This window comes from Pipistrellus hanaki (genome assembly GCF_964339955.1).
Source record: "Pipistrellus hanaki genome assembly, chromosome: 16".
Lineage (NCBI taxonomy): Eukaryota > Metazoa > Chordata > Mammalia > Chiroptera > Vespertilionidae > Pipistrellus > Pipistrellus hanaki.
Genome location: NC_140518.1, coordinates 21,704,465 through 21,723,782, shown reverse-complemented (window position 1 = coordinate 21,723,782; position 19,318 = coordinate 21,704,465). Strand labels below are relative to the sequence as shown.

The window sequence follows — 19,318 nt, the reverse complement described above, 5'->3', positions numbered from 1 at the left end:
TGTGGCTCAGCTATACAGACTCTCAGAGTGCCAACCCTTTGATTGGTTTTCAGAAGCTCAGGCCACAGTCACTTCTTCTGTTTACTTACCCCCTCCAAGTAAAGGGTAAAAGACTCAGATTATCTCTGAGTTCCTGATCACATGCTTTCTTACTCAGGGAATATTGGCTCCAGATAAGGGGTAGGTGGTGAATTTAATAACACAATCATTCCTGAATCAAGTGAGCATCCGTAGGCCATTTTATCCTTGTATTCAATAGTAATAGAAAATGAAGGGAGACACAGAGAGAAAGGAAGAAGTAATATTTTCAGTACGCCTACTAATGTTCCAAGCTTTGTGTTAGAAACTTTCCATTTTGGTTGTAACATTTCATCAAAAAACCACAAACTTACAAGGTAGATATTATATCCCAATCTTATAGACAAGGAAACTCAGAAGGGGGGCAGTTGCTCAGGGTCACAGAGCTAATTAGTAACAGAGTCAGGATTTAAAGTCTGGTCTATCTGATTGAAGAGTTCAAGCTATTACAATACAGAACACAGAGAAGGCAAAGTTTCTGTTGCTCTTAAGATATCCCTGGCTCCTATTACCAATACCAGTAACTAGTTTTTCTCATTTTTGCTTGCCTGAATTCATCCCCCCAAGCTATATGCTATCCAAATGATTATGGCTGTTTCATTCATTGATTTAAACTACACTTTATTTTCATTTATTTTTTATTTCTTTTTAAAAAATACATTTATTTTATTTTATTTTTTTTTATTTTTTTTTTACAGAGGAAGAGACAAGGATAGAAAGTTAGAAATATCAGTGAGAGAGAATCATCAATCAGCTGCCTCCTGCACACTTCCTACTGGGGATGTGCCCGCAACCAAGGTATATGCCCTTGACCAGGCTGACCCTCTATCCACTGAGCCAAACCGGTTTCAGCTTCATTTATTTTTTATTTCCTTTATCTTCCTTTTTGTTCTTGTTAAGAAAATTGGACATATTAGCACAACAGGTCCACTGATAAACAAGACTTATGTTGGGGAGATAGCTTTCTATCTGCTGGTCTAGTATGTTAACCAGAGATGAGATTAAAAAAAAAAAAAAAAAAAATGTTTCATTGCCGAAACCAGTTTGGCTCAGCGGTAGACCATTGGTCTGTGGACTGAAAGGTCCCGGGTTCAATTCCGGTCAAGGGCATGTACATTGGTTGTGGGCATATCCCCAGTAGGGGATGTGCAAGAGGCAGCTGGTCGATGTTTTATTCTCATCGACGTTTCTAGCTCTCTATCTCTCTCCCTTCCTCTCTGTAAAAAATCAATAAAATATATTTTTAAAAAATGTTTTTATTGATTATTTATTCTTAAAATATATTTTTATTGATTTTTGTTGTTTCTTTTAAAAAATATATATCTTTATTGATTTCAGAGAGGAAGGGAGTGAGATAGAAACATCAGAAATGAGAGAGAATCACTGATCAGCCGCCTCCTGCATGCCTCCTATGAGGGATTGAGCCCACAACCAAGGCATGTGCCCTTGACCAGAATTGAACCCGTGACTCTTCAATCCACAGGCTGACACTCGATCCATTGAGCCAAACCAGCAAGAGCTGTTGTTTCTTTTTAAAAAATTATTTTTAGAAAGAGAGGAAGAAAGAGGGATAGAAACATTGATAAGAGAGAAACATCATAGATCGGCTTCCTCCTTCATGTCCCCTACTGGGGATCAAACCCACAACCCAGGCATGTGCCCTGATTGGGAATCGAACTAGCAAACTCTAGGTTCATAGGTCATTGTTTACCTCTGATCCACACTGGCCAGGCCAGAGGTGAGATTTAAGCAAGATAGGACATTGTGGCATCTTCCTCTAATTTAGGAACATTTTAAGACTGAAGGAATGAAAAGGATAAAAGGAAATTGAGTGATGGCTGTTTTCTTTGTAAAAAGCAAAGGCTCTATAAAAATGGTTAATGTTGTATTTTGTTGTGTATTGTGCTTTGTATATAATAACAATGAAGAATGAGGGTACAGTGTGGCCTGTATGGCTCAATGGTTGGAGTGTCAGCCCGAGGACCAAATGGTCATGGATTCAATTCCAAGGCATATACTTGGGTTGCAAGTTTGATCCCCACCCCGTTTGGGGTGCATGCAGGAGGTAACCAATTGCTGTGTCTCTCTCACATTTGCTCTCTTACTCCCCTCCACTCTCTAAATTAGTGGAAAAATATCCTTGAGTGAGAAATAACAACAAAAAAACACAAGTAAGAGTACATAGATGGAGGTCTAAACATGTAACAGGAAAAAGCTGAGTCTGAAATAGGGCTTATGAAGACACTGTGGAAGTCTGAAAGGAAGGAGAGGACGGGAGCAGGAATCAGCTCATCAGGGGCATTTTCATGGGTTGTCAGGAGAGTGAGGTCAAAAATGAAAAGCCTGTAAAGTTGATCAAGATAAAACGTCAAAATCCCAGGACTGGACAGGACCTAAACAAGTTATTTTGTCCATTTTCCTGCCTTTAGCTAAAGGGGCCTTTTAAACTTTCTCTAGGTATTTAGTTATGAGATATGTAGGTCTTTAGAGATTAAAAAAATAGATATTGGAAGTGCTGTGGAAGAAGTGGTTAAGATTTGAGGATTGTGCCGAAACCGGTTTGGCTCAGTGGATAGAGCATTGGCCGCGGGTTCGATTCCAGTCAAAGTCATGTGCCTTGGTTGCGGGCACATCCCCGGGGGTGTGTGTGTGTGTGTGTGTGTATGTGTGTGTGTGTGTGTGCAAGAGGCTGATTATTCTCTCTCATTGATGTTTCTAACTATCCCTCTCTCTTCCTCTCTGTAAAAAAAATCAATAAAATATATTTAAAAAAAAGATTTGAGGATTGTAAAATATAGATAGTATAGATGGACTCCGGAAGTGATTAGTATTGGATAGTTAGGAGGGAGAGCTGACATACTTAGTGAAAACCCTAATGTCCATGTGAAAACATCCTGGTGGGTCTCCACTGTGAACCCTGTCCTTCATTGTGCAATCCTACTTTTTATCATCAGGTCCAGACTTAGAAAGTGGCATTCTTGAGGACATTTTCTGACTTTATGGTTTGGAGTTTCCAGGCTCCTAACTCTGGATGAACTTGGTTGACCAGAGCAAAGGAACGTAGTGTTCAGATAAAGTTTTGTATGTTTTGTTTTTCTCTATCTCATCACTGGAGCCACAATTCTGGTTAAGGACCTGTCTTTTCTTGATGAAGTATGTCCATCTGTAAATCAGCTAAGAATCCTACTGGAGGCTTTGCCTCCCAAAGGCAACAAGATGACAGATAAGCAGACAGACATAAGGAGCAGTGTGATCTCTCAGGTACAGAACTAGTTAATCTTTACTTCAGTCAATGAATCACTTACTTAGCCCTACTCTAGTAGTTTTGGAGAGGAATCCCAAACTATAAGAAACACTCTCTCTCCCTTAAGATTATTAAAATTTAGCTGGAGAGCTAAAACCAAATAGACACAAAAATTAAAGCCTAATAAATGCTGAATCATGTGGTAGTGATTAGGATCCTTCAGAAACTCAGAGGAGAGATATATCAGTAGAAAGTGGGGAAGTAAAGAAATCTTAGAGAAAAGGGAGAGAAAGGACAAGTTTGACAGTAGAAGCAAAGGTAAGAATAAGTGTGGCAAGAGCTATAAACCAGATTGGAGTATATATGTTGAGGACCAGGAGGAAATAACATCCCAGTATTTCCTCTGTCCTATATCCCAACTGTTGATCACTGACTTTGCTACGTAAGGAAGTTGGAACCATGGCAGCTACCAGGATAGGGGACTCTTCACAGTTCCATTTTCTATTAAGGTACTTTTCTCCCCTTGGTTTAACTCTGGCCTGAACTGTTAAGACTTTCCTCTCTTGGACACGCAGGTGTAGAAGGCATTGCTGTTTGCCAGAGACATTGGCAGCAAACAGGGGGACAGTAAGGATAAATCCTATTGTTCTCAAACTTCAGTTGAATAATTATAAGGGTGAATAATTACTGCTTAAAAAAGTCTACAGTGGGGATGGGAATCTGCATTTTTTAACAAGCTATGATTCTGTTTCAGTTACTCAGTGGAAACAGATTTTCTTTAAGAAACCTTGCCATAAACTAAAGTTATATGGACAATAAAGTGCCAACATATACACAGTGACACACATATAAACATACTGTTTATGTATTCCTGGGCTTATTAATTTTTTAGAATTTATCCTCTCTCATCTATGGCTCATATAAAATTCACATGGCTGTCATCTAAGGAGCAAGTTGTAGACATTCGGTTTTGGCATTTAGTTTTGTCTTCCCAACTAGATTGTAGTCACTTGAATGACAGGAACCCCTCAGACTTTTCTTACTTTCCCACAGTGGGGTGAGAGACCATCTTTTTTCCTCAATTAAAAAAAAAAAAAAAAAAAAAAAGGGCCCAAACCGGTTTAGCTCAGTGGATAGAGCGTCAGCCTGCGGACTGAAAGGTCCCGGGTTCGATTCCGGTCAAGGGCATGTACCTTGGTTGTAGATTCAATTCCCGGCTGTGAACAAAGGGAAAGCAATAGATGTGTCGCTCTTATATCAATGTTTCTTTCCTCATTCTCTCTGTCTTTCCTTCATCCTTCTTTCTAGTCTCACTAAAAAAAAAAAAAAAAAAAAAGTCAATGGAAAAAATATCCTCATTCCTCCAGTGAGGATTTAAAAAAATAAAAATTAAAAAATATGTTTTTATTGAATTTCTTAGTGTTGTGAGGTCGAACCCTGGGTTCAAAATAAGACTGGTGATTGATTAAAAAAAGCAGGCAAGGATTTATTGAACTGGCCAGGATGGCTGCAAGAGCACCACACGCAGGTAGCCACACTCACAACCACACTGTTTCAGGTGTAGGCAATCCTTTTAAAGGTCCAAACCACAAAAATTTTCCTTTGTTCTAAATTCTAAATTCTAAAGCAGTGTTTCCCAAACTTCTCTCATGATGAGAATCACCTGGTGGAGTTGTTAAAACACAGATTCCTGAATCCCAACTAAGAAGTGCTAAACTAGAATTTTTGGGAACATATAGGTAAAATTGTATACTTAACTAGTGCTCTAAGACAGATTTTATATACAGAGCACTAAGTTAGGTATGCAATTTTACCTATATGTTCTCAAAAATTCTAGTTTAGCACTTCTTAGTTGGGATTCAGGAATCTGTGTTTTAACAACTCCACCAGGTGATTCTCATCATGAGAGAAGTTTGGGAAACACTGTTCTAAAGGCTGGGAACAGCCCGCAGGGTCTACAGTCCGGCTCCATCCCCCCGGACTCCCAGTGCTAGGCAGTGACCTGCTGGACATTGGAATGTGGCCATATCTTGCGATAGCAGATAGTACAGAAGCAGACCTGAGCGGTTAATCTCTAAAGGTTATCTACATTTTCTACTCCTGAAGCTACTGAGTCAGTGGGAACCAATCTCCTGTGGTCCTGGTCCACAGGCACAGGAAAATTGCCCTAGCCTCCAGGTCTTAATCTGGAAGCTGAGGCAATTACCCTATGTTTAAGCAAGTAAGCGAGTGCCGAAGCCAGAATAGCAGAGTTAAAATTCAAACAGCAGTTTTTACCCAAGTATGGTTGCTACCATATTTCACATAGAGAGAGAGAAACATCATCAGTTGGCTGCCTCCTGCATGTCCCCTACTGGGGATTGAGCCTGCAACCTGGGCATATGCCCTGACCAGGAATTGAACTGTGACCTTTTGGTTCCTTGGTTGATGCTCAACCACTGATCCATACTGGCCGGGCTTTCCCCCCAGTTTTAAAAAAAATAGTTGATGCACAATATTAGAGACCATCTTTAAAGTTGGATGATATCTGGAATGTTCAGGATAAATCTGACAACCTTCTTAAAAAACTTGGAAGCCATTTGATATTTGGGACCGTGTATTAGTTTTCTACGGTTCCCATAATAAATTACTACAGACTGGGTGGCTTAAACAATAGAAATTTATTTCTTCACAGTCCTGGAGACTATAAATCAGAAAATCAAGGTGTTTCCAGGGTTGGTTTCTTCTGAAGCTTCTCTCTTTGGATTGTAGATGGCCATCTTCTCCAGCATAAGAGCAATAATTCTGGCAAATGTTTCATCAATTTGTGATTCACGGATGGTCTTTCCTCTGTGTCTGTGTCCTAGTTTCCTCCCTTTATAAGGACACCAGTCATTTGGAATTAGGGTCTACCCTAATGATCTCATTTTAATTTAACTTCCTCTTAAAGACCCGATCTCCAAATATATTCACCTTCTGAGGTGATGGGGATTAGGACTTCAGCATATGAATTCTGGGACATAATTCATCCCATTATTGGTGTCTAGTTTCAGCTTCTAGAAATGTTCTAGTCCCTTCTCTTCCACTTGCTAGTCTTGTATAGTAAGTTCTCTCCACCCTTTGGCTCTCCTCCTCCGCTTCTTACTGACATAATGGCTTGTGTGGCAAGAACTCATGAGACAGCTCTAAAGAGCCTACAGTAAAGATTGGCAGGTTTTGGCATGCATCACTTTGGAGTTGTTGAAATTTCAGGTGTATTATCTTAAAGACACAGCTCTACCTACTTATCTTAACATTAGATGGTGATAATTAGATTATTAGATCCTACATGGTCTTGGTATATCCTAACTCATCTTTTGTTTTCTATCACTGCAGCTCTTTATTAGGCCTTCCCTTGGCTAGTTCTTTAGAGCTCAATTACTTAAAATATTCAGTGAGGGCAAAAGCAGGACATGTAATGGCTTGCTGAAATTTCACATAAGGATAGTTTTTTAGGGTAACCTGATTTGGCAGTGCTCCTAAGATGGATAAACAGCAGCAACATTAAGAAGCAGTCTTGGGGCCAGAGTTCCTATTACTTCATGGGAAAGGCAGATGAAAAAGAAAAGAGGCAACCTCAAGATTTTAAAAAAAATATATATTTTATTGATTTTTCACAGAGAGGAAGAGAGAGGGATAGAGAGTTAGAAACATCGATGAGAGAATCATTGATCAGCTGGACCTCAAGATTTTTAATTATTTCCAAAGTCACTTCCTTCATGCCAGCTTCAGAGACCACTATTAGGGAGAGGTAAAACTTCCCTCTTTCCAGGCTTTTTTTTTTTCTTTTCCAGCAAGCCAAGTCAAACATCCTGTTAAACCTGCAATTATCTTTAAGTTCTTATTTCCTTTGTTTGTTCAACTGACATGCATCCAATGACAAACACAGCTATTGTGAAATATGGGTCAGTGCTCTGTGAAGTCTACATATTTCTAAATTTGTTTCTAGTCCCTAATATTTTAAAGTAGGTTGGTAAATTCTTGGAGAAGCCACCACCTCATGGTATTGAGGGCTCCTAAATGAATATTGCTCCTTGTTGGTTAATCCTCCAATTTTCCTGTCTCTACTTGGCCCAAGAACTTCTGACCTCAGGTGTGTGTTCCTACCCTATGCATTTTTTGCCCTATGGCACAAAACTTCTTGCCAAATCATCCTCTGTACATCTCTTGGCCTTTAGCACAAGCTTGTGTAAGGATCAGAAAAGTACTCTGGGCAGTCATTAAATCCTTGAAAAGGGTTAAACTCACTCCATTCTTCTGAAGTGCAATTTTCTCTTTTCTCCTGTACAATAGTTGTATTATATGTTGGGCCTTCTTTTAGTTCCTATTAGTTTTCAACACAGCCACCATGAAAGCCTGCTATAAATAACGAAAAACTAGAGAAGTTGGTTGGCTTCATCAGAAAGGTTTGATGTAACCAGAGTTGGGAGACACACTCAAATTTGAGAAGTCAGGAATTTACTGCCATGTATTTTCCAAGCTCCTGGCAGGCAGAAAAAACTGCGGTCCTTCAGTACACTGCCCTTCTTACTGAGCTTTCTTTACTGAGGCTTGCCCTCACCGCTCTAGGATCCAGCAGCAAAGACTCTTTTGAGGTGGGCTGCTTTGGGTCTGAGGCCGCAAGCCAAGGGAGTCTGGTCATGTTGTTCCAGAATAGGGATTACTTAGCCTGCACTAACTTGCAAACCAGCCTGTGTGATGATCCTGGGCAATTCACGATGCATTACCCACCTCTTCAAGTTGTTATAACCGAACCCGGAAAGATCCTCACGGGCCGTACACCAACCGCTCTATTTAGCCTTGCTCCCTTCTGGGCTCCCTTCCCGCGCTACACCCCTGCTGGCCCCAGGCCTTTCTCTCCCTGGTCTGTCGGAGGTGCAGGGCCATTTTCCCCCTCCCTTGTCCGCCAGGAGGCGGGGAGTGGTCGGCCGGCCCTGGACCGCGCCCCCGCCCCCGGCAGAAAGGGCGGCGAAGGCCCGAACTGGGGCTCCACGACGGCCCTGGACCCGCCCGCCTCCTAGCCGCTGGGTCCCTAATGGCAGAGCGCGCTCGGACCATCAGCATCGCCTCACGTCGCCCCGCCCCGCGCCGCCCTCCCATTGGCTGTCGCCGGGCGCTCGGGACCCGCCGAGCGCCTCTCCGCAGCCGGACCGCGCCGCCGCCCGGAGCGGGGTCAGAGGTGAACGGCCTGGAGTAACCCCGGACGTCGTCACCCCACGAGGCCCGCAGGCTGAGGTGGGAGGCGGGGGCGGGGCGGGGCGGAGGCGGGCCGGCTCGCGGGAGGCCCCGCCCCTTCCCCGTGTGCCCGGCCGGTCTGGAGCTGCGCGCCTGTCAGCCATCGCGGTGCTCGCCGTGTCCCTCCCGCCCAGCACTGCCTCCGCGCAGCGGCTCTGGGACGCCGGGCCGCGGACTGGCCGCCGGGAGGTGAGGTGAGGGTGCCCCGGAGCTGGCGATTCATGGCCTGGTGAGGCCGGGGCCGGGGGAGGAGAGGGGCGGTGGCATCAGGGGGGCGCCTCCCATCTTCCGCCCATCCGCACGCGGCCGGCTCCTTCCCGCCGGACCCCCAGGGCTAGGCAGCCTGCCTCACCTTCCCCGCAGCTCCGGGGCCTCGGGGTCCCCTCTCTGGAGTCATGGAGGGGCCTGGGGCCTTGGGGTGGGAGCTGAGACCCGGAACTGGGAGGCGTACAGCCCTGGGCCTCTAGGAAGGGGCTGGGATGTGGGCCTGGGGCTCCCCCTAGACCTCGCTCCCGTGCTGGGTCCGGCGGGGTCCGATTCCTTCCTCTGACCACGCTCCGAGGCGACCCTGCGCTGGTCAAGGCCACGTGGGAGGCGGATGTTGAGGGTTGGGTCCAGTTGCATTGAAAGTCTTCTAACTCTTGAGAGTGAGGTGCAGGGTGCAGAGACCCTGGCTTCTGTGGTCTCTCTGTGTCTTTGTACGGTGGTGCGAGCCAGGGCCAGGCGAGTTGTTCCTTGCCAGATCTTGCTGCCAGGGTGTATGTTTTCTGTGAGGGACTAGTAAATGTACTTGCCTGTGTTACTTACTCTCTCCTTCCCATCTGCTATATACTATTGGAGATAGGACGTCGGAAGGTGATGTGAGGCTAATTTCAGAGGAAAATGTGCGTCAGGGACCTGCTCAGGTCAGTGCCAACATTATTTTTGGATTTGGACACAGAAAATGGACACCCCTGGACACTTAGAATCAGCTCTAAATACCAGGGACTCCAAGCAGGTTTTGTAGATTTTATAGAAGCATATGAGAATGTAACTGCTTCAATAGAGGGAATACTTTAATTTCAGATATTTTTGTTTTGGGGTTTAAGTCCAAAATCAAAAGACCCTAGGACTCCCTGATTGATTCCATTTCTACTTAAGCATTTTTCAGTAATTTCCCAATGTGTGGAATAAACCTCATAACCTAGTCCTCAGTCTTAGAGGTTGATCCCTTTAATCTCGATTTCTTTTCATTCATTTTTTTCCCCACCAATCCCATGATACAGATTGAGAAACATTCTTACTTTGGTTACATGATTTCTTCTTTCTGGGTGGTAGGAATTATCTGACTTGTCTCTTACTTCTTGGTGGGAGTGCTTTGGATGTTTGTGATTGAGAAGTATTTTTTTTTTTTTTTTTTTTGCTGCCTATTTGGCAAGCACTTTTAAGGAAAGTGTTGTGGTCTAATATAGTGATATAGGGCAGGACAGCAGCTGCATTGTCCAGGTAAGTGCCTGCTTGTTACAAAGTAGCAAGTCTCTTCCCATTTTTCTTGACTTAATTTTCTCATTTCTAATGATAAGAGGACTGTTGTGAATCCAAGAATAGTTAACTGATATTGTAAAGTGAGCATATGAAAGATGTCAAAGACAGAGCACTTACTTACAAAGCCGCTTGGGTTTACTTGTGTTGCAGAAGTTTTGTTGTGAATTTACCAGTGCAGAATTGAAATATACCAAGCATAAGTTGAATTGTTTTTAAAACTGTTGGAAGGATTGGGAAATGATGGCATTTAGTTTAGTGAATTTATAGTTCAGGTGATGACTAGGTTATGTCAAAGAACTGGCATTGTGAAAGAGCCAGCCTCAGAACTCTCTCTGATATTTACCTCTCTCAAGTGCTGTGAACAGGTTCAGGTGTAGAATATTATGTAAAATTCTACTACCTTTTCAGTTAGTGATTAGGAAAACATTTTGGCCATCAGACAGACTGGTTTAACAGGTCTGGGGCAAGTGTTTTTCTTTATTTAAAATAATTTTTAAAAATATATAATATACTAATAGTCGTGTTGAAGAAAGAAGTAAATTAAAATGAAAATTGTTGGAATAATACATTGGAATTTAGAATTTCTAATTGGAGGAGTCTTTTTACAATTCAGAAAAAAGGTTATCTAATATGCTTTAAAAGATTAATAATTGTAGAAGCTATGCATTAAGCACTTTTCCAAACCCTTAAAACAACAAGATTATGAAGAAGTGAATGAACACTAAAGACTCATTGGTTGAAAAAGTTTCTTTAAATATGAGGTGACTAACATTTTTTTCCTATTTATTTATTTATTTATTTATTTTTAAAATATATTTTATTGACTTTTTTTTACAGAGAGGAAGGGAGAGAGATAAAGTTAGAAACATTGATGAGAGAGAAACATTAATTAGCTGGGGATGTGCCTGCAACCAACTTACATGCCCCTGACCCAAAAGGAACCTGGGACCTTTCAGTCCGCAGGCTGACGCTCTATCCACTGAGCCAAACCGGTTTCGGCACATTTAAAAAATTTTTTTTTATTTATTTCAGAGAGGAAGGGAGAGGGGGAGAGAGTGTTAGAAACATCAATGATGAGAGAATTATTGATCAGCTGCCTCCTGCACGTCCCCTACTAGGGATCGAGCCTGAAATCTGGGCATGTGCCCTTGACTGGAATGGAACCTGGGACCCTTCAGTTCATAGGCTGATGCTCTATCCACTGAGCCAAACCATCTGGGGCAGTAACAAACATTTTTAAAGGAAGTAATCACTGATCTTCTACTCTAACAGATTATTGCTTAACTAGTCTTTTGTTTGTTTCAATAAGTGTACAATTTCATGACTATTCACTACTTTACTTGAATCTAATGGCTTATGTGAAGATGCTATTAGTTAAGAAACTGACAAATAGTGTTATAAGGACGTTGCACTTAACACAAGGAATATGAATCTGATTGATACAATATAGGTTCTTATGAGTTCAACCAGTCAATCTTAGTATGTGTGCTCTAATGATACAGTCGTCTTACCCATTTTTTATTTATTCAAGTTATCATAAAGCCATCTAGTCTTGGAATGTTTAAGCAAGTGAAAAGTGGCTTCAACAACAGCACTGTTAAGTGCCTCACCCAAAGGTTGGTGGCCCCAACTGGTTTGGCCTTCCAATGATGTTATTTGGGACTTAGGCTCATTTCATTGTTTTCGAATGCCATATTCACCCTCCTTTATATAAGAAACCACAGTAATGTTTACCATCACATGTCAATAGGAATTGAAATTGTTTGGCAATACTAGTGATCTTCCCAGAGAGAATAAGCTTGTATAAACGATTTTCATTTTCAAAATAAAACAAATGAGTTTATGGAGTTAAGTTTGAAAAGCAGACTCAGTTTTGGAGAATCTTTTTCTGGAAATGTAAGGTTTCATTTATGTATATTTGGCTATCTCCAAAGACAGAAATAGAGAGTATGCTCATTAATGTAGTTCCTAAAACTTACTCTCTGTTTTTATAGAAGCTTTCAAATCTGTCCTTAGTCATAGAAGTTGGCTCACATGTATATGTATGTATTTACACACATACCAAATTGAGGGGATAGTAGGTTGATAGGAGCTTGATTAGTTTTCAGGTTTAATAAGAGTAATATCAGTAGACTAGCACCAGGAGGATTCATAGCTGGTTTGTGTTTTGTGTGTCAACATTTAGTGGTATTCCTGGCCCTGACAAGGCAAGCTACTTAATTTCCCTTTGATTCCAACTTATAAATTCCAAGAATGTAGTGGAACTTTTAGTATTGGAGTGTACCTTGGGAATTTTATAGTCCGATTTTCCAGTTAATATGAGAATATTTTATCTTATAGTCCTAATGAAAATTCCAGCTATACTCAGTCCATCATCTGGGGCAACTAAATTTTGAGTGTTTGTCATTATTTTCAACTCAAAACTATCTCTTTAAAATGACACAAGATGTTGTAACTCCAAGAGGACTAGGAATTGCTGCTTTAACTTGTAAATGTTTCCTCTACATCTCTGCCAGGTAACATAAAGTACAATCCAGAGAACTGGGGGGCAGCAACAAAAATGTGTTTTCAAAGAAGAAATTTTTATCTTGAGACTGTTTAGAAGGTAGCTGACACATCTGAACCGTGGCTCCAGCTTTTCTAAATACTGTTGTTCCATGAAGTAAGATTATAAGGGGAAATTGATTCATAATCCCAAAGCTTTTTTGAATTCACAAAATGGCTTTTTACCTGGAAGCATCTAAATGTTTCTAGGTAATAATATTTTAAATAAACCCGCTTTTCATGTCTCCTAGTTTTGTAACTCAAATGTTAACTGGAATTCCTATGAAACGGCCTGTAGAAGGCTAGTTTTTACACAACATTGTAAGGTGCTATTGGTGGTAGATCTAAAACGATTGGAAGAGAGAACTTTTTCCAGCTTCATTGAGGAGATAACAGAGTCAGTTACGTATATTAAATAAGAGAATGACATGCTCATTGTCTACTTAAATGCTCAGGTAGATAGGAGATAAAGGATCAGAGTGGCTTGGAATTGAGTAAAACTTTTTTTTTTTTTATATATATACTTTTTTATTGATTTTAGAGAGGAAAGAAGAGGGAGAGATAGAAACATCAATGATGAGGGAGAATCATCAATCAGCTGTCTCCTGCACAACCCCTTCTGGGGATAGAGTCCAAAACTTGGGCATGTGTCCTGATCTAGAATTGAACCATGATCTACTTGGTTCATGGGTCGAGGCTCAACCACTGAGCTTTACTGGCTGGGCTGCGTAAAACTTTCTATTAACATATTTAAAATCTTTAGTGGCTAATACATAAGTGATACATGCACATAGTTCAAAATTTTAAACATATAAGAGAAAACAAATTAATAAAAGCAATTTGGTCTTGCAGCCATCCAATACCCTTCACCAGAGACAAGCAGTGTTATTAATTCATTATAATTTAATAGTAATGATCAGATATACTTATTTAAATGTATTTATTTTTAAATAGATGTTTTATTCATATTCAAACAAATGCTCCCCACTCTGCTAATTTTTTAAGTATAAATTATGCATACTTTACATACTGTTCTTCACCTTTGATTTCTTCACTTAATGTAACTATTTTTAACTGGTGTGCTGCAAGCATTTTTAAAACATGTAATACCTAACTGTTTAGTCAGGGGCACTCACCTCCTTTCCCTTAGATTATCAAATTAAAAAATAACAACAGCCAACACAATGGCCATCCAGTGTGAATGAATCAAAATTATACCCAGCTCAAACTACATAATTGGGTAAATTTTAATTTCCCAATTAACGTACCTACACTGTCCCCAATCTTGTTGCTTGTCATTCAGGGTCTTCTCTTGGAAGCTCTGGATTTCCCTATCCGTGTAATAGGTTCTGTCCTTATGTTTTCTTCACCCCAAACCAGTGGAACTATGTCAGTCACTTGTGAAACTTAATATTCAAATCTCTGGGTCTCTAGCAGCAATTCTGATTCTCAGTTGATCTGGGGTGGAGTTTAGACATACTGTATGTTTTTTAAAAGCTTGACAGGTGATTGTTATAAATAGTCAAATTTGAGAATTTCTACCTTGGGTACGGTTAAATTGTTGGGCCTAGAAGGAAATCCTGGATTTGGGAAGTAAATAGAGATTCTTTGGTCTCTTAGAATTTAGGGACTTAATGTAATAGGAGATCTATCCTCTCCCTTTCTTTGTGGATGGGGATAGCCATTTTATTGATTTTTAGAGAGATGGGAGAGTAACATCAATTGGTTGCCTCCTATACACACCCTAACCATGGATTGAACCTAGTGATCTAGGTATACTACCCTGTTTCCCCGAAAATAAGACAGTGTCTTATATTAATTTTTTCTCCCAAAGTTGCGCTAGGTCTTATTTTCAGGGGATGTCTTATTTTCGGGGAAACATGGTAGTATATTCTGACTGGAAATTGTACCGGCATGGGACATCGCTCCTACCAAGTGAACCAACCATACTGACCAAGGCGGGAATAGCTATTTGGAAACATAATCATTGCCTGACTGGGTTGTACCGAATCTAGTGGTTTTCTTCTTTTTTGATGAAATACTAGAAATCATAGAGTTGAAATGTGTTCATCTAACTATACATGGAAGAGGCACATTGTGAAATTATAACACTGGATTATTGTTTAATACTTTCATGAATAAAAAGTCTTTGAGCATATAATGTTTTTGATTCACAGATTTGATTCACAAATAGTAAACAACTAAACTTTATGCTTCAAGTTCAATAATAGATTTGACCAGAAAATCATACTTTGAGTATTATTACATTATATTATGCTGAACAAAAGTTTTTGATAAATTTTGAATTTCTTTTAAAAAATACTTCAAATATCTCTCGCTTTCTTTTTTTTTTTTAGTTCTTTTTGGAAGTGGATATCTGCTCAGACAGTAAGAATTATAAGAGGTCAGTTACAAATAATGCTCCTTCAGTGTCATAAAAATTTTATGTTCATGTGCTAAAATATTAACCTGTAGGCTTTTATGTTAAAAATTGCCTTCCACAAAAGAATATACGCAGTTTTAGGGAGGATAACTTGAGTGAACAAGTCTGACAGTGATAGTATGCCACCACCTTTTCTCTTTCTTTCAGGGCTAGAATCAATGGAAGTGGGACGAGCTGTAGAGTATCTTTTAGAGTGTCTGGACAGCTACTCAGTGATTTTCCATACATGACCTCTCTTCTCATGGTTTGTAGGCTTGTGCCTGGGCATACCATTCAGTAGAGTTGCTGGTTGGTGGAAAGGTCTTTAGCTATTGACACTGGGATGCTTCCAATCTTTGCAACCCTTTAGGGAGGGCTGCCTTCATGTTCTTAGCCAGGAAAGAAAAATTTGAAGTTAACTGTTTAGAGCCTTTCATTTATTAGTCAATCCCTTTTTTTCTATGGAATCAGAAAATTGCTTTTTTTAAAAAATATATTTTATTGATTTTTTACAGAGAGGAAGGGAGAGGGATAGAGAGCCAGAAACATCGATCAGCTGCCTCCTGCGCACCCCCCACTGGGATGTGCCCGCAACCAATGTGCCCTTGACTGGAATCGAACCTGGAACCTTTCAGTCCGCAGGCCAATGCTCTATCCACTGAGCCAAACTGGTTTCGATTTTTTAGTCTAGTCACCTAATTTTGGACAGGCTATAATGTAGAATTTGTCCCTGAATACCTTACTTATTTCTCTTGTGAAGAAAGCAGCTATTATTTTCTGTTAGCTGAAATAGAGGTTTTTAAAAAAATCTATTGTTCTTAAACTTGATTATGAACTGCTCTAAAATGTGAAAGAGGTAGTCTTTTTGCTGCTATACTTTCTGATGTTTGGAGTGGTCATCTATTAGAACTTCTTCCTCCCTTTCTTCTTCTCTCTCCCTAATCCCCTTTTTAAATGATTTGGTCTTCTTTTAATATTCTGGAAGTGAACCCTTTATAAAATCTGGAGACATTAAACAAAAAAATTTTTGAGAAAACAATATTCCAAGGAAGCAATGTATAGAAAATTTAAATGTCAAGTGTGCATGATATTTTTATATTTGATTCTAGTTTTAAACATAAAAGTTAGCTTAAGTAATCTCCAACTCACTTTTAAGAAATGTCTGTAGGTATTTTTTAGTATTCCTGGCAATTTATTATTACTGCTTTATTCTTCTAGCACAGTGGTTCTCAAATTTTAGGACTTATAAGTTCTGACACAGTCAGTCTGTCTGCGGTAGGGCCCCCAATCTATAGGTTCTGACACAGTCAGTCTGTCTGCGGTAGGGCCCAAAATTTGTACTCTTTAAAAAAAATTTTTTTTTTTATTGATTTTTTATAGAGAGAAAGGGAGAGGAATAGAGAGTTAGAAACATCAATGAGAGAGAAACATTGATCAGCTGCCTCCTGCACACCCCCTACTGGGATGTGCCCGCAACCAAGGTACATGCCCTTGATAGGAATCGAACCTGGGACCCTTCAGTGTGCAGGCCTACACTCTATCCACCAAGCCAAACTGGTTAGGGCAGGAATTTGTACTCTTTATGGATTCCCAGGTAATACTGCTCCTGGTCTAGAAACCACACTTTGAGAGCCACTATTCTAGCATTACAAATACATTTTTATCTTTATAAATGAACAAGCTCTGATTCACAAATTACATAAAAATAATGGTGCATGTGTAATTTTAACATGTTTAGTGATGATTCCTGAGCATTTTAAAATCTTGATGTTTTTCTAAGGTCAAAGAACACTGTTCTTTTATGCCTCAAAGTGATTTATAGCATATGAAATTTATTAATAAATTTCTTATTACCTGTTGACATATCAACTCTTAGAGCATCTCAAAATCAGGATTGGGAATCATTATTCTCTGAATTAAAATTGTAGGTTAGGCTACAAGCTGTTTAATACTATGTTGATGTGTAGTTTTAAAGTGTTTTTAATAGGGATTTTGGAATGACAATAAATATCATTTTATTTAGTTTAGTCTTTATTATAGTGGACTTAGAAGTATGTTTTGGTCTTTGTTAATTAGTTTTTTAGGATTGGCAGTATTTAATCCTAACTACCCTGTTTCCCTGAAAATAAGACAGTGTCTTATATTAATTTTTTCTCCCAAAGTTGCACTAGGTCTTATTTTCAGGGGATGTCTTATCTTTCCATGCGCTAGGTCTTATTTTCGGAGGATGTCTTATTTTCGGGGAAACACGGTAGTAAGGCCCTGTATCTGGAAAACATATACTTAATTGAAATGACACCTCCATTATTTTAATTGTAGATTTAAATTTGATATTAGATTCACTTTCTCCCTATCACTGTCAGCACATTAGAGCCAAAAGCAGACATTTTTGGTGTGAATTTTTGACAGATGTAATTTAAGAAAACTCTCATGGAGACAAGTAAAGATTTTTTTAATAAAAAAAAAAATGCCCATCTGGAATTTGCTTTAAAATGAACTATATGTGTGTCCATGTATGTAGAATATCTATTCATTATTTAGTATGTGTACATTTTTTTAAAATATGTTTTATTGATTTTTTTACAGAGAGGAAGGGAGAGAGATAGAGAGCTAGAAACGTCAATGAGAGAGAAACATCAACCAGCTGCCTCTTGCACACCCCCTACCGGGGATGTGCCCGCAACCAATGTACATGCCCCTGACCGGAATCGAACCTGGGACCTTTCAGTCCACAGACTGACGCTCTACCACTGAGCCAAACCGGTTTCGGCAGTATGTGTACATTTATATGTAAACAGTTTATGAATATTTTTATACATAAATGCACTTATATAAAATTTATAGCCTCTTATAGTGCAGTGTTGGAACTAGGTGGTAGTTATGTAGTTTACTGTAAACACCGAGGGTTTTTTATTGTTGTTTGAAATATTTTTTATTTTTTATTTTACAGAGAGAGGAAGGGAGGGCTGGGAGAGAAACTTCGATAGGCTGCCCCTGGCATGTGCCCTACTGGAAATTGAGCCTGCAACCCTGGCCTGTGCCCTGATTGGGAGTCTAACTGTTGACCTCTCAGTGCATGAGATAATGCTTAACCAATTGAGCCACACCGGCCAGAGCTAAACACCAAGTTTTCAATGAACACCACTCTTCCAAAATCCTTACCACATTCTCCCCAATACTAATAACTGAAATTACAATTTACAAACAAGTAGCTTTCACCTATTGGAAAGGTTTCTGATTATCTCTTGGACATCATCAAATTGATAAAGAGATTGGGATTGACTTATATATTTTTTTAAAATAATTTCTTGCGGAAACGGAAATTTGTTTTAATTTTTTAGGCATAGTTACCATGATATAGATTTTATTCCCTTGTAGAAAACAAAAGCCCTGAAATAGAATAGCTAAGGAAACAAATTCTCAAACTCTGCCTTGCTTCCAAGTGCAAGCTGTGGTGTACTAGGTTTAACCTATAGCTATCGTTAGATATAGGTTATTATCTATAACCTGCTTTTTTTTTCACTCTTCAATTTCTCCATAGCTCTGAGATCTCACTTTGAAGAAATAATGGATGAGCCATCCCCCTTGGCCAAACCCCTGGAGCTGAACCAGCATTCCCGATTCATAATCGGTTCTGTGTCTGAAGATAACTCAGAGGATGAGATCAGCAATCTGGTGAAGCTGGATCTACTGGAGGAGAAGGAGGGCTCTCTGTCACCCACTTCTGTCAGCTCGGACACGCTCTCTGATGTGGGGATCTCTAGCCTACAGGATGGCTTAGCCTTACATGTAAGGTAAGAGAGAAGTTTAATGTTTTGCCCATTTAATCTGTCCTGCTTTCACTGGGTTTGTTCTGAAAAGAGTAAGAATAATTTTATCCAAGATTGCTTCTTCTTTTCCTATGTCACTGGTCTTAAAGCTTTGATGAGTAAGTGGAAAATGATGTACTTTGTCTGGAATATAGTTTTTGAAAGTATCTTTTCCTAAACATTCCTCTCAACTTTTTCTGGTTCTTTTTCCATACTAGGTCTTTTACTGAGACCTGGAGAATGAGAGTTATGTTGAGGAGTTTCAGTCTCTGTATTACTTTGACTACAATTGTTGTAACTATCTTGGTGATTGACAGGACTTTTGCAAGGGTGGGAAAATTTGTAGTAATACCTCTTTGAACTACTTTATTATATCAGGAAGTATATTCTATTTCTGACAGGGCCAGTACTCAATAAAGAGCTATAGTAGGAACAAGGGATTAT

At 39.8% G+C, this 19,318-nt stretch overlaps 1 protein-coding gene across 6 annotated transcripts in view; it reads left to right on the top strand.

Annotated features, from left to right (window-relative positions):
• ACACA (acetyl-CoA carboxylase alpha) overlaps nucleotides 1-19,318 on the top strand; it is a 246,989-nt gene that overhangs the window by 32,796 nt on the left and 194,875 nt on the right. For 2 of the 6 annotated variants that reach the window (XM_084864172.1, XM_084864173.1), the window contains 2 exons: nucleotides 15,001-15,047; nucleotides 18,607-18,859. In XM_084864172.1, coding sequence (XP_084720298.1) covers nucleotides 15,001-15,047; nucleotides 18,607-18,859 — 300 coding nt within the window. Of the gene's footprint in view, nucleotides 1-8,558; nucleotides 8,770-15,000; nucleotides 15,048-18,606; nucleotides 18,860-19,318 lie in introns of those variants that run through there. The other 4 variants (XM_084864177.1, XM_084864174.1, XM_084864175.1 and 1 more) reach the window with 4 other exon arrangements.